General features: G+C 41.8%; 1 protein-coding gene and 1 pseudogene across 1 annotated transcript in view; one reads left to right on the top strand and one right to left on the bottom strand.

Annotated features, from left to right (window-relative positions):
* APLP2 (amyloid beta precursor like protein 2) overlaps positions 1-16,201 on the bottom strand; it is a 69,632-nt gene that overhangs the window by 18,446 nt on the left and 34,985 nt on the right. Inside the window, exons 3-7 of the mRNA XM_021671250.2 lie at positions 14,884-15,007; positions 5,277-5,389; positions 4,302-4,489; positions 3,597-3,805; positions 2,331-2,498 (exon numbers count right to left, since the gene is read on the bottom strand). Coding sequence (XP_021526925.2) covers positions 2,331-2,498; positions 3,597-3,805; positions 4,302-4,489; positions 5,277-5,389; positions 14,884-15,007 — 802 coding nt within the window. The remainder of the gene's footprint in view (positions 1-2,330; positions 2,499-3,596; positions 3,806-4,301; positions 4,490-5,276; positions 5,390-14,883; positions 15,008-16,201) is intronic.
* LOC135274736 (U4 spliceosomal RNA) lies at positions 12,161-12,267 on the top strand (annotated as a pseudogene).

Here is a 16,201-nt window from a genome sequence, read left to right as displayed (position 1 = left end):
TTTTCAGTATCACTGAAGGACTCTTAGCCCCACCATCAGTGACAGAACCAAAAAGGATAAAACTAAGTTGCTCTATTTGACAAGGACACCTTTCGCCAGTACGAAGATAGGGCTTTTTGATCCATGACACTGACCAATCAGCCTTCCCAAGTGTTCCCCAGAGTACAGGCCCACTGGAGCACCCCCACTGCTGGATGGGCCTCTTACGGGGCCCAGGCAGGTGAGTCTCTGCACAATGGAACTTAGTCTGATAAGGGAAAGAACTGAGATGACAAGTTTACTCAGTCAGTCTCTCAAGACATACCTAAGGTAACACCTTATTAGCCTAATTTCATGCAAGATTTCCCAAGCTGGTGTGAACTTTCTTGATAGATTATGACACAATTTTAGAGCAAGTAGTGAATGCCAAGGTCTGACTGACTTTTAATTTAGAAGCAAATCTAGAATTGCATTATTTTAATACATTAAAGCAACTGTGTAACTGATCAGTATAGCTACAAATTAGCCAGCCAATTCAAGTTTTTCTGTTGGAAGCATCTTTTATTTGCCCCTTTATTTAAGACTTAATTAAAAACTACAACTAAAGTCATAAAGAATATGAGTCCTACACAAGTTTAAAAAGGATCTCAATATCCCGCTTTCAGATAAATTAAATTAGAATCTGTAACTTAGTAAACACCATTCCCCAAGATACTCAGAAGTTCAGTGAAGGAGAATTGCAAGCATTGTAGTCCATCACGTGGATCAGCGACACATGCCTGTGCTGTAAAGGCCTGAGCGCTGGAGATGGAGCATTTGGTTCACATAGCTGGGCTGGATAAAGGTAACAGCAAACACAGGCTGCCCTCACCCTCCCTGGGACCAGAGTGGAGAGGACAGCCGGCCAGAGGGCTTTGTTCTGAAGACACCCTCTGTCCTTGTGAATTACTCACTCACGAAGCCAGCACATTCGCCAGCCTCAGTCCCTTCAAAGAAGAACAAAAACGTTACCACTGGAAGGCAACCTGATGCTTCTTGACCTGCAAAGCTCTCTAGGCAGAGGTCCCACAAGTACATGAACACACTGCTCCTCCAAGGCAAACCTCATCCAAGTCACAGCAAATGGGAGTTTTACAGACCCGCCACTCCATCATGTCTCACACCACTACCTAGCTCACCCTTCAGGCAGAGACCACCACCTCCATACTCCGTGAGATTCCTCAGGCTTCCATTCAGGTTTTACAAAGTAATAAGTATCACAATAATTTCTATCTCTAAATCTTTCCTGAATATGCAAAGTTTATTCATCAAGGTTCCCTAAGGACTCCTTTTATTTCATCTTTCAACTATTATCAAATAAAAACAGCTTTCCTGGAGTTGGAAGGGAAGCACTCAAAGCATTACCATATCACATTAAGATTTGAAAGATCTTTTGGTAGAAGGAAGAAAGAGAACATGAAGGCATTTGAATGAAAAACCATCGGAAGCTATAGCCAGATCCTTTATAGCAAATTATTATTCCAACAAATTCCAGAGTAGGAACCAAGGAAAACTGCCTGGCCTGAGGATTTTCCTAATGAGTAGGTTAGTGCTGCAAGGTGAGAGAATAAAGGTCTTAATGAGAAAAAGGAGTAGCCATGGAGAAAAGGGAAACTCTTCCTACCAACGTCCAGCATAAACCCAATTCAACCAAACCACGGAACTTCCTGTCAGACCAAAGCACACACCAAATGAAATCCTCTCACTTCCTACAGCTCTATGTGACCTGGTGTTGCAAAATACTGGAGAAACAGAGTGAGTCACTACCACTCGGCTGCCAGCTCTCTCTAGAGTGCATTATGCAAGATATTTCAATATTCTAGACTGCCCAAAGTACTCCACTGTCACTCCTCTCGAGAGCAGGCATCCTCTGAGCTGGCATACAGCACAGGGGTTAGTGACAGGGCAGTTCAAAGACAGGAACGTTCGGTGCCTCTGAGCTAGAGCCAGCCCGGGGCACGGCTGCCTTCCCCACTGACACTACAGTGCCCCAGGAGCCTGCAGACTCCAAGGCCAGATGAGAAAGGACAAGCCCCTGGTCATGCCGCCCGCTATACCAAGACGGGCACGCACCACCACCACCAAGCAGCACCAGACACACGGTGAGCACGGGACACGAGAACTGAGCTTACCACTGCCAGCAGGAGAGCAAAGCCTAGATCTAAGAAAGCACAAAGATGAGGGGAGGACGACCGACAGTAAACACCCGAGTGGGCAGGGACATCACACAGATGCGGCCACAAGGACGGCGGGGAGACGGACACCGGACAGGACGGTGCTGCCGCACAGGGCCAGTGTGAGGCGGGACTTACTCATCGCTTTACACACAGCCATACAATAATCCTCAGACTCAAAATTGTTCCTGTTGCCGCCGCAGCCGCCATATATAAAGCGCACGCACTTTCCCTTGGAGAGGTCGAAGTACCAACGAGGCATCACGGCCCGGCAGGGCCCCGTCATCGCCTCCTGGGAGCAGACAGCTGTGTGAAAATGGTCAGAGTGTCAGCAGGACAGAGGCAGTGACGTCAAATGCTTCAAAATGCTACAGGCCAGCAAGCCAGGGGATGGGTTGTGGGAGGCCCAAGATGGGATGGAGCCCGGAGGCCCTGGCTGGCCGAGCGCGCCAGCTCAGGCCAGCCTTGCTGAGGACAAGTTGTTTCCCCATGGAGTAGAGACTTTTAGGAACTGGGATAAATATTTTTTTGGCACCCTCTGGAGTCTAGATCCAAGTTTGGACTGACATAGAGGAATTCCTTATCTCATAGCTGTGTGAGCCTCGCATTTCTGATCTGCTCACTGAAGATATTTGCCTAGTTTGTCTATTCTGGTAGTTTCAAGGACCAAAGGGGACAATGTGAGTGGAAAGGCTTTTTTAAGTGGTGATACCCACAGTAAAGAATAAAGCACCTAGAACGGAAAAGTGTTTCCCATTTTTATGTTCTCTAATGCAAATTGTAAACTTCTCAACTGATTAAGTAATTTCCTCCCATTTGGGTTCCAAATAATTCTTCAGATCTTAACTGGTTTCAAATATACAATCCGCAGGAGGCTGCATGTAAATGGCTCTGGAACTACTGCAACCTTTTCTTGTTTTAATTGGCAAGATGAAAAAAACTGCAGGTCCCAATCTGTTACCAGCAGGTCAATAAATTTCACCCTCCCAACTACAAACATCTGGACAAATAGGGCAGCCTACAGATTAGAACACACGCAGGAAAAGAAGTCATTTCTATTCTAGGAGGCCAGGACTTGAGAAGTATCAAAGAGGGGAGCTCCCCTTGGGGAGGGAACATTTTAGGCTGAACGTGGAAGAATCCTGCTGAAGGGCGGACTACGTTGTCTCTGTTATTCTCCAGTCCCTATTCTCTAATTCAATCCTACACCTCTCCCTGCATGTGCCTGCCTGCCTACTTTGTTAAGATGGCACCAACACTGCACTGGAGGGTTGAACTCATCTTTAGTGCAGAGATACCACACCTTTCCATCTGTGACTGACTTACCTGTAACAGACGCAATGCAAAAGTCTAAGTGAATAATTACCACGTGGATTTCAAAGCCACGGCTCTACGTGGAGTTACCTTTGACGTCGTGAGTAATTTCCTTGTCTGACATGGTGCCATCGCTGCTGGGTTCAGTAGGGTTCTCCTCATTGTAGTCATCCCCTTTAAAGGTGTCATAGTAGTAATCTCGGTCTTCCACCACTTCCTCCCCTTCTTCCTCATCTTCATCATCCTCATCCACAGCTGCCTCTGTGAAGTCTTCCAGATCTGCTTCAGTAGGAAATTCACTGAAGGCCAAAATAGAAAAAAGGAAGGTTAATAACTCCTATGCACAAAGCACAACAATAGGTCCCTTCCCTATTCTGAAACACAAAAACAGAGGCAGGAAATAAGCTCAACGCACATTTCACTGTACCACTAAGGCCCTGAGCCCAGCTACATCAGCAAAAGGGAAGTATCTGTGAACATTTGAATCTGATCACGATAAAACAATAAGACAATTCCAAATTCAGGGATATTATGTTAAACAAATGGTATGGACACTTAAAAAAAAATCATAGTAACCTGCAGAAAATAACGAAGCCCAGAATGAAATAAACACAAAAGTCACAGGTACTCCTGTGATGGGCAGCGGCTACAATGAAATGCAAGCTTAAGCAACTGTAGTAGAACAAGGGAATGCCCAGCTTATCCAGAAGTGAGGGACTAGCAGCCAGCAGCCATCTTTACAGAAGGGCTAACAAAAAGGCAAAGCGGCGTCATGGCTCAAAGTAGAAAAGTTACCTTTTATAAACATCATAGTCTTCCTCCTCCTCTTCCTCCTCCTCATCTTCCTCCTCCTCTTCTTTTGACACAGATCCAATAATCTTTGTCTGAGGGCAGCACACATATTCAGTACCATGGAACTGGTCTACACCACATGGGAGCAGCATGCCGTAGCTATATAAAGTCATTCCCTGAGTCAGACATGCCTAAAAGAAACCCACAGACCACATCAGAACATACTCCAGAGTAAATGTGAACAAATACACCCCAATCTCTAGCCTCATCCAAAAGAAACTCTATCAAATCACTTAGCAATGCTTTCTCTTATGAACACATACATTTTCTGTCAAAAAAAAATTTATAATATTATTCTAAGATTTATAAATTTTAATTTACAATGGTGAAACAAGATCTGGTCCAAAAATACTGAAATCCCAAACATGGGAAAAAGTAAGGAAAAGAGAATTTTTTTTAATAATGACCAACGCCAGTTGAAGGTGGTCAATGTTAATTTATTTTCGTCACTGGTGTGGGCACTACTTCAGTATTTGACCAAAGGAAGATTACTGACCAAAGAGCCAACCTAATTACAGAAGACAAGAAAGGGCATTTCTCACCACCAGAAAAGCGAGATGGCATGCAACCCTGGCTGTGCACACATCCAGACCCATATTTTCTATATTTGGCGATTTCCACGCAGGCCTTAGGGTTGGGATGGTTTCCTGGGAGCCTCACCAGCAGCATACAGTATTCTCGCTCAGCCACCTCCTTAATATCCTCAACTTCAGAAGCTGCTCTGTCAATGCTGAACTCTCCTATACAAATACCTACTCCTCTCCCAAATATTTCTAACTTACAAGATAGAATTGTAAATCTTGAGGAGACAAGGGGGAAACAAAATTAACTTAAAAGCATGGTGAGACTGGAGAAAAGTGCTACCTTCTCTCCTAATAGATACAACAGCAGCTGACTTTTCCCCCTGAGTTCTCTTACCTCTTTGACTACAGTGTGCCAGTGCTGGTGATTCTCGCACACCTCCATCCGCTCTTTGTGAGAAAACTGGCACTTTTCTGGAACTAGCAGAACATCACTTACAAATTCACCCACTGGAAAAGAGAACCTTTGTCAGAGTGGATATGACCATGATTCCAAGTGAAAACGCCCCTCACTGAAGTTTATGATGACAGTTTACACAGCCAGGAGCAGTCTAATGTATATGAGCAGATGCACATCTTGTACCTTCAAAGGCTGACTACACAGTACAGCTCTAGCCAAGCAGCCACAAGAAGTCACCAATCTGTCAGAGCCATGATGCCAGGGAACTTTTAAAAGCCCCCCGACTGCAGTCCCTTGCAGTCCCACTGCAGGGTTACAGTAACCCCGTGATGATGCTGCAGTAGGATCACCCACTCCCACCTCAAACACATGCAGCTACTCTCCCACCATGGCTCTGACTTCCTTATTTCTGCCCACACCTCTTCCAATCAAATGCCCAAGAAACTAAAACTGGGTGTTCTACTGAAGCACAGATGAATCTTACTTTAGACAAACCATGATGTACTAATTGAATCCAGTAGGAATAATCAATGAATGATTAATTACAAAGGGGCAAAGGTGCCTTTATAGTGGGAAGCTTTGGCAAAACTACCTTAGCCAGATAACCAACTTAACATCACTGATAATGAACAAACTAGTATGTGTGATGTCCTAAAAGGAAGATATCACCTACAGAGTATTTCTGCAAAAATATGTATCATTTGAATCCAATCATGATAAAACAGTAACACAAATCCAAATTCAGGGATATTATGCTAAACAAATGGCACGGACTCTTAAAAAGTATCATTGTCATGAAAGTTTTTTGTTTTTAAAGAAAGACTAAGGAACTATTCTAGATGAAATGTAGTATGTGATCCTTTTAAAAAAGAAGCTATAAAGAACACTATTTGGACACTTAGAAAACTTTCCAAAAACTTACGACTGTATTGTCATTATACAGGAGAATATCCCTAGCTCTTAAAGAAACCAGCTGAAATACTTAGAAATGAACTGTCATGATGTCCCAACTTTCAAATGGTTTAGCAACACAAAAATACAAGATTCAGAGAGAGAAAAACAGGAAAAATTGGAGAATTTAGGTAAACGGTATACAGGTATTCACTATTACATTTTCTAAAACTTGTCCCAAAAAGTTGGGAGAAAGATACACATAGCTGTTTATTTATAGGAAGAAAAAAAAAAGGTATCTGATTTGTTTCCAAATAATCAGGGGTTTCAGGGAGTGGACCCACAGAAGGAGGAAGAATGGCTTATGAACTGATGATGGTTATACAGCTGAGCAATCAGTACTTGAGGGTGAATGGTATCACTGTCTCTGTTTGGCCATGTTTGTAACTTGCCACAATAAAAAGTAAGAAACATACAACATACATATCACTGGATAATCACCCTGAGACTCTGATTCAGTAGTGTAAGGTAAGGCTCAGTAATCTGCACTGCACATCCGTCTGCCATGTGATCCACACAGTGTAGAGGGAGAGGGAGAGAAAGAGAGGGAGGTAAGTGTGCTTATACCAGGAAAGATGCAGGAAGCAGTGGCAGGGAGAAGCAGCAGGTAGGCTAACCTCTAAGGTTAAGAGGGAAAAACCCTGAAAATATCATGAGAAAGTAATGTGGTCTAAGAAAGAGCTTAGGGCTCAGCTAGTGGGAAGTCTACACAGAACCACCCCAGCCTGGCCCTCATGGTTGGGTCTCTCAGGATCCTCTACCTTGGGCCTTGGGCAAAAGCACTGAAGTTGGTCTTTCTATTGCCCCAGTGGTAAGAGAAAGGGAGTTGCTGATCTGGTAAGCGGGGGAATAAGCAGGGGAAGATGGGCTCCTGATAAGACAAGCTACAGCAGTGTAACAGTCCCCCACATGAAAAGAACGTTACAAATGGCAGTCAGGTTTCTCAGCACTGCTAGCACAGGGACTCTGAGCTCAAATAGCTCAATATAACACTGAAGCAGGAATGCAAAGGTGAGCTTTGACACACTGCTGCCCTTGAGGACCCCAAAAGCTCTAGGGGAGGCAGGACCTGTATACAAACTTTAACAATCAAGTAGACTTATAATCATTGCTTAAAAACAGCAAAAACATGAATGGTAAGCTAGAATCTGCCTCTACAGGGAAAAACAACCCTGATACTCAATCCAAGCAGAAATTACTTAAATTCTGACGTCCAACCACCAACTCACATGGTTTAGTGTGATTGTTCTGAATTAACTAGGCTGTTATTGTATTTGTTCATTCATGACAAGAAGTAACAACAGTGTATACATAAGGAAGAGTATATGCAGGGCTGAATGCCAGGGTTAAATCTCAGCACTGTCATTTACTAGTAGAGTGATCTTAGCCAAGTTACTTAACCTCTCAGTCCCTCAGTTTCTTTATCTTGTGGGGACTAAATGACATCATCTATACAACATAAGAAAAGCTTAGAACAGAAACTATTGTTCCACATTTAGGTTCGTTGTTTAAAAAAAACCAAACTGACACACAGTAGGCATTATTGATGTTAATGTTACTGTGAAGTCTTGAGTAACTCGGTTTTATAAAACTACATAGCCATACTCATAAAAGCAATCCATATTTAAGCAACAGTTAATGCACTTTAATTTGTAAAACCTCACTTTTAAATGTACAATTTATAACATCAAAAAAAAATTAAAGCAGCAATTTCACTACTGATCTATATTCTATAGAAACACTACAACTTTTTCTTTTTCTTTTTTTTTTTCCGAGAAGGAGTCTCACTCTGTTGCCCAGGCTGGAGTACAGTGGTGCAATCTCGGCTTGCTGCAACCTCTGCCTCCTGGGTTCAAGCGATTCTCCTGCCTTAGCCTCTCCAGTAGCTGGGACTACAGGCGCACGCCACCATGCCCAGCTAATTTTTTTTATTTTTAGTAGAGATGGGGTTTCACCATGTTAGCCAGGATGGTCTCAATCTCCTGACCTTGTGATCTGCCTGCCTCAGCCTCCGAAAGTGCTGGGATTACAGGCATGAGCCACTGTGCCTGGTCAGAAACACTACAACTTTTGACTAAATCTACGTAACACCGTGGATAAACTCCAAAACGATGCAAAGTAAAAGCAAGTTGTAAAAGGTCAGGTATAGTATGATGCCATTAATGTAAATTTTTAATTGTTTATAGAGGCATGTGAATGTTGCAAAAGAACTGAGTTCGAGACCAGCCTGGCCAGCATGGTGAAACCCCGTCTCTACTAAAAATACAAAAATTAGCTGGGCATGGTGGTGCACGTTTGTAATCCAAGCTACTCCGGAGGCTGAGGCAGGAGAATAGCCTGAACCCGGAGGCAGAGGTTACAGTGACCCAAGATTGTGCCACTGCACTCTAGCCTGGGTGAAAGAGTGAGACTCCATCTCAAAAAATAAAAAAAGATGGATATGAAACAAACATGACAAAACATTGAAGAACTTAAATCTGGACAGTGAGTATATGAGCAACCATCACATTAGGTTTTATCTTTTCAGGATGCTTGGTATAATACTTCAGAATTAAAAGTTTAACATCAAAATCTTTCTGAAAATGCCAGACATTTAATAAAATAATGAATTCCATGTTAAATTATAAAATTAAATGCCACCAATCTTCAGCTATTCCATAACTGAGTCAATTTATCTGACCTCTAAAAATCAAAAAAGAACACACTGAATTTGAAAACAAACTAAATTTTAAAATTAAAATTTTATCTATCACCAGGCTGGAGTGCAGTGGCACGATCCTGGCTCACTGCAACTTCCGTTTCCTGGTTTCAAGCAATTCTCCTGCCTCAGCCTCTAGATGGGTAGTAGCTGGGTAGTAGCTGGGTAGTAGCTGGGTAGTAGATGTAGTAGCTGGGACTACAGGCACGCACCATCACACCCAGCTAATTTTTGTACTTTAGTAGAGATGGGGTTTTACCATGTTGGCCAGGATGGTCTCGATTTCTTGACCTTGTGATACACCCACCTCGGCCTCCCAAAGTGGTGGGATTACAGGTGTGAGCCATGGCACCTGGCTTTTTTTTTTTTTTTGAGAGGGAGTCTCAGTCTACTGCCCAGGCTGGAGTGTGGTGGCACGATCTCAGCTCACTGTATCCTCTGCCTCCTGGGTTCAGGCAATTTTCCTGCTTCAGCCTCCTGCGTAGCTGAGATTACAGGCATTTGCTACCATGTCTGGCTAATTTTTGCTATTTTTAGTAGAGATGAGATTTCATCATGTTGGTCAGGCTGGTCTTGAACTCCTGACCTCAAATGATCCTCCTGTCCTGGCCTCCCAAAGTGCTGGGATTGCAAGCGTGAACAACTGTGCCCAGCCTAAAAAATATATATATATATATTTTAACAGTACTCTTTGATTCAACAATTCCAGTTCTAAAAATATATCCTAAGGATGCCTGGATGCAGTGGCTCATGCCTGTAATTCCAGTACTTTCGGAGGCTGAGGCAGGTGGATCACCTGAGATTAGGAGTTTGAGACCAGCCTGGCCAACATGGTGAAACCCCGTCTCTACTAAAAATAGTAGAAATTAGCTGAGCATGGTGGCGAACGCCTGTAATCTCAGCTGTCGGGGGTAGGGGCAAAAGCTGCAGTGAGCCAAGATCACGCCACTGCACTCCAGCCTGGGTGACAGAGATCCTGTCTCAAAAAAAAAAAAAAAAGAAAAGAAAAGAAAAGAAAAGAAAAATATATACACAAACCCTAAGGAAATAACTAGGCAACAAGTGAATTAAAATCTCCATTAGTGTTATCAATATCAAAAAACTAGAACAAACCTAATGTCCATCAAGAGAGAATTAATTAAATGATGATACATATATACGACATGATACTACGGGGTTACAAGAAATATGGCTTATGTGTATATATAACATGGACAAATTTCCATGGCGGTTTAGTAATTTTTAAAATCACTGAATAAATAAACAAAAGCAAACACATCGCATATCTCTAACCCCTTCTTCAGGCTAGTTACTTAAGGCCAACTTAATCTTTTTTTTTTTTCCAACTTTGTCTTTTATTCAAAGATGTATGTATCCCTAAAAGTAGCACTAATAATAAAAGCTCAATAAATGTCAAATAAAAATAAACAGAACTAAAAAATAAACAGGGGAGCATACGTAGTATAATCACATTTACAGGAAAAAAAAAAAACATTTAAAAGCATACACATTTCCAAGTGTATCCAAAGAAAAAAATTGTCATCTATACACCAAAATGCTAATCACAGTTAACTTGGTAAAGAAACTGGAAATAAAATTGTTTTTGTCCCTTTCCCCCACTGCAAACCTCTTTTATTGAAAAATAAACCCCTTTTAAAAAAGTAAACTGAAAGAGGAAACACATTTAAATCCCAGCATCCGCTCTCTATCATTTCATTGCTACTCTTTGCCTTTGCTACAATTTTTTTTATCAGAAGCTCTTAGGAAAAAAAAATTTACCAAGGCAGATCAGTATTACTGTTTTATAGAACACTGAAAATGGTTTGCTCTCACTTTAATAGTTTATATCCAAATTCATAACATCCTCAATTTAATCAGCAGAGTATAATATAATTGCCACAATTTCCTAAGTCACTGGACAAACATAAAGCTCTATTGTTTTTGCTGATCGATGAATATGGCAATATAGCAAAACCTAACCCATACAATATTCATTTAAGCTGCAGTCAGAATTTATCTCCAATTTCTAATCATTCCCTGTGATTCAGCTTTTCTTTCCTACTACTTCTCTCCAGCAGTGCTGTGGCAGCCATTCACGTTTTAGAGCTTTTTCAGAGTTGCTGAAATTCCTTTCAGAATAACAAAGGCTGTTTACCTATTTGAGGAAGCCACCAACACCAACACCCATGTCTATAAGTAAATCTACTACATACCCTGATGTGACTATTAAGCACTGTATGCCTGTATCAAAATATCTTGCGTACCCCATAGATACCTACTATGTACCCACAAAAATTAAAAAATAAAAATACAAAATAAATTTACTACAAAAACACTCTCCAGGTGCAAACAGGAAAACCATGTAATTTAGGGAGCTGGTGGAAGCTGTATCCAGGTGGGAGAAAACAGCTTTACTTAATGAGGCCTGTTGGTTGCCTGAGGTATGTTTCAGGGAAAACAGGGTTCAGAGAAGTCAAGGATCCAGACTACCTCTCATGAGTGCAACATTCACCTTGCACAGGGATCCACACCAGGAACAGGGTGAACTGTCAATGGGCTGTCATGAACTCAAAGGCGAGAAAGACTTGCAAAGGGACACCTGCAATGGATAAGTGAGCTACGCCAACAGACCAAGGTACGAATGCAAAAGAAAGCACCTCAAAGCTACCAAGACCCATTTTGATTTCTAAGTAGTTATTAAATCAGAACTTGTTTAGTAGTTTTCATATCACAGTAACACTACCTGTCCAAAAATAACCAAAAACAAAAAGCAAATCACCTAAGGCCCAGATCTTGGTTTCTAAATAGCATTCCCCACTAAAAGAAACCATGGTGTCTTAGAGAAAACAGACTCCAGGGGTGGAGTAGGAAAAATACAGAATGGGCCTGGAGCATCTTTTGTATCCGAAAGTGAAGTTCTCAAAGAATGATAAGGATATATTAAAAGGATACAGGAACCACCATAAAGGGGCCCCCACTGGCCAAATGCAGACAATGTGTATATAATAAACAAATGAATGCAGACACCATCTTAGCCAGATGATGAGACAAACTGACAATGCACAACTCCTACTACGATGCAGTGAGAACACTTCTCTAATACTCCCCTCAAAAATTAATAAATCAAAAGGATCACAGACAAACACAAATTGCCAAGCATTCTAAGGAACTGAGCTTTGTGCAGTGGCAGTATCGTAGCCAATGAGGTTTATCTGAGATAAGATTATTGATGATTGAAAACTTTCTATAAAGGAATTGGCCTGTAGTTTTTTTAAAAAAAATCAGTGTCATAAAGGGCAAGGAAATATGCAACATGTGATGTTAGATTAGAACCTGGATGTTATTAGAACAACAGGTGAAACCGAAGTAGGGTCTGTAGATTAGATATTGGATCAACCAGATATTGTCTACAAAATCCTGATTTCTGATGATTATACTACGGTTACATAGAATTTCCTTTTTTAAAAAAATACACACTGTAGTATTAAGGCATAAGGATATACCATGTTTGCCTTCTTGCCAAATGATTCAAAAAACAACAAACAAAAACTTGAGTATGTGTGTGAGGGGTGGGAGGAAGGGAGAATTTTTTACCACATTAATCAAAGGTTAACAGTTAGAAAATCTGAAATCTGGGTGAACGGTATACAGAGGAACTCTGTGCCATTTCTGTAACTATTCTGTAAATTTGAAATTATTTTTAAACTATTATTTTTTAATTTAAAAAAGCAATAGCAACTCTAAAAGACTATCTCCAAGGCTTTCTACGGAGTCTATGGGGGAAAATGGTGGTGGTCACTATTAACTAATGATGTCAGTTTTGCCCAGCTGCTCAAAGGGGAGGTGATAGCGGAAGGCGCAGGGAGACATCAAAATCTAACTGATGATAAGGAAGAACTGCAGTATGCCTTTCCTACTCCCTCCCTTAAACTCCAGTCATGTCATCCCTTATTAGTTTAGGCTTAGGCAACTGTGCTTACTTAAAAATACCAATGGATAGCTCTACTAACTGGTTCAAAAGTTGTCCAAATGGATGCTGAGGTAAACGTGAATAACTGAAGTAATACCAAAGATTGTATAATGCTTTATTCAGTGACCACAATGCAAAGAAGGTACCAAATGGATTATGGTTAAACGGTCTTCTATGCATTTCATTAATGACAATATTACTGTTTGGTTCCGTAACATGACAAAAAATTTAAACTATATCATTTGGGAAATAAAGCAATGAAATAAAATTTCTGCTGTGTACCAACTATGGTAGCATTCTTGTTTTATAATTATTGTAAACAGTATATCCTACATTCTAGGCACTACCATGGTGCTGAGGGGACAAGAAAGACTAAAACAGGGTTGCCTGCAAGGTGTTCACAGCATAGTTGGAGAAAGGTCTATGAACAATCACGGTACATTGCGCTAAGTGCAATGGCAACAGCAAAAAGTATTACAGAAACCTGGACGAATAGATAGAAAATAAGACCAAGAAAGGCTCCCTTTAAAGGAGGCAACCCCTGAGGTAAGCCTTGCAAGAAGAACTTCCCAAGCAAAGTTAGCAGAGGAAAGCCATTCCAAATACTGAGAGCTGGATGGTGCATGGCCCAGCACCCTGGGGCGGTCAGTGCTGATGAAGCCTAAAGCATGGGGCAGAGTCATAGAGAACAGAGAAGAGTTGAGCAAGGGCCAGATCATGTAGTTTTGAAGGCATGCTAAGGAGTTGCAACATTCTTTAAGATTTTGTGCATGAGAGACATGATTTGGTCTTCATTTTCCATCAGTAGGCAACAGACTGAACAACAGGACTGAGAAATAGCTTGGAGGCTGCTCTTGGCCCAGATAAGAAGTGACCACAGGCTGAACTAGGGCAGTGGGAATCTGATGCAGGAAGAGGACACAAGCCAGTGATGACCACGTTTTTGACTCATAGCTCCCCGAGTATCTTAGGAATTTTTTCACAGTACTCCTAGGCGAAAAAAAAAAAAAAATACCTACAAGTAGTTAGACCCAACAACTTAGTAAGTACTTATGTCCTATCACCTTAGTGCCCACTGGGCCCTGCACACCTCCCCCAACTGCAATCAGACCAAACACCATCACCCTCATTTCTTTTTCAGCGATTTTCAAAGCATATTTGCTTTTCATCACAACAACTAAAAACACAGCTTCACAGATATATTAAGTCATCAAAAGTTTCTGTGACCACATCTACATCTGTTCCTGAATCACCCAGACCACAGACATGTGAGTATAATTTCAATGTGTCAGGCACAAATGGGTAAAATGAATATATTCCCTGAGCATTTGAAGCAACAACTCTGTTTCTGTATAACAAACTGTTACCATTTTACTCAAATTGGCTCTGAATGTTGACACCAGCAACACAGTCATGAACACCCTTACCAGCCCCAAACTCAGAATGGCAGGTCCTATGAGTCCTGACCCTGGTACCCTTGACTGTCCACAGGCTGCTACAAGTTACTTTTCTTTCTCCTGAAAACTGTAAGAAGTTTGGTCTAACAGTTCAAATGTGTGTGGGATGAAGTAAGGGAAACAGAAGACTCTTCTCCTTGGGCTGCTTTAACACTACTCACCACTATCACCGTAAACCATTGATATGAAACAATGTGAGGGCATAAGTGCGACTGCTCTGTGGAGAGCACCCTTATTCAGTCCCATGGAAGGATGTCTACAATGGGAAGGCAGAGTTATTCATCACAGGGAGGAGGTCAACCACGGACACTCCAGGCCAGTAAACACCACTAAGAGAAATTCTCCTCAATAAATTCATGCAGCACCCAGCTTAACAGATGTTAAGTATTTCACTGTGAGCCAAGAGAAAATTAAATTTTAAAATGGGATGGGGCTGGCACTTCCGGAAAAGTAACGAAGAACACTCACCAAGACACTTGAAAGGTGTAACAATGTGACTCTTGCACTGCTTTTTGTCCCTCCGGCACCAATTGTCAATACTGACCAGCTGGTTTGCCTCCATCACATTTGTGATCTGTAGCTCTGGATATATCTGTTAAGAAAACAAAAACACACACAATAAATCAATCTGCAGACAGACACACACTTGCAAGTAAGGATGGTGTGTCTAAGTTTACTCAGCCTCCACGCTCATCCTATATACATCTAAAGTTACACTCCACTACCTCTGGCTCCAACTGAAGTCATCAAGTAAAAAGATAACTGTACTGGTGTTCTTTTGACAGTTTCGATTTCTGAACACTTCCATGCCTTCTCTTTTCAAAAGGAATTTGTATTTAAGGACAAACAAAAGTAGGAAGCTTTTAGCCCAAAACAAATTCATGTCAAGTTTGCTTGTAGAGTAGCTGTTAACTTGATGAGTCTATGAGGTGAGTCTATGAGGCAAGTCTATGGAAACCTCTGCCAATGAAATTACAGAACAACTTCACCCTGGCCCTGCATGCTCGTCTTGGTAAGAAGTGGTGGCTCGCCAGGCATGGTGGCTCACGCCTGTAATCCCAGCACTTTGGGAGGCTAAGGTGGGTGGATCACAAGGTCAAGAGATCGAGACCATCCTGGCCAACTTGGTGAAACCCTGTCTCTACTAAAAATACAAAAATTAGCCGGGCGTGGTCACACACACCTATGGTCCCAGCTACTCAGGAGACTGAGACAGAAGAATAGCTTGAACCCAGGAGGCAGAGGTTGCAGTGAGCCAAGAGTGTGCCACTGCACTCCAGCCTGGCGATAGAGCAAGACTCCATCTTAAAAAAAAGAAAAAAGAAAAAAAAAAAGAAGTGATGGCTCATGCCTAGAATCCCAGCCCTTTGGGAGGCCGAGGCAGGAGGACTGCTTGAGGCCAGGAGCTCAAGAGTACCCTGGCCAATGTAGCAAGACCCTGCCTCTATCAGAAAAAATAAATCAGTAAGTTATAACATCTCATATCATCTTCTCTTAAACCCAAAGCTGAATCAGACCTGAGATGATCATTTATAATACTGGTAGCTTTCTATCAGTAAGCGGAAAACACAAGCTTACATCTGACATGCTTTGTTTTCCATCTTCCAAGACAAGTGGGTGGATGAGAACTAGGCTGCGCTTCCATGGTATTTGCCAAGCTTCTGCGGTATCCTTTCCTTAAAGAACTGAGAGCTCACAGAATACGCAGGCAAAGCCTTCGAGAGTTCTCAGTCATACCACACATTTAGAAATAAAAGGCTTGGGGCTCTAGTCATTAGCATCTTGG

Source organism: Aotus nancymaae, unplaced genomic scaffold (genome assembly GCF_030222135.1).
Source record: "Aotus nancymaae isolate 86718 unplaced genomic scaffold, 86718_ANA_hifiasm-v0.15.2.pri h1tg000012l, whole genome shotgun sequence".
NCBI lineage: Eukaryota > Metazoa > Chordata > Mammalia > Primates > Aotidae > Aotus > Aotus nancymaae.
Note: the sequence above shows the minus strand (reverse complement) of the source record. Positions and strands in the feature narration are given on the sequence as shown.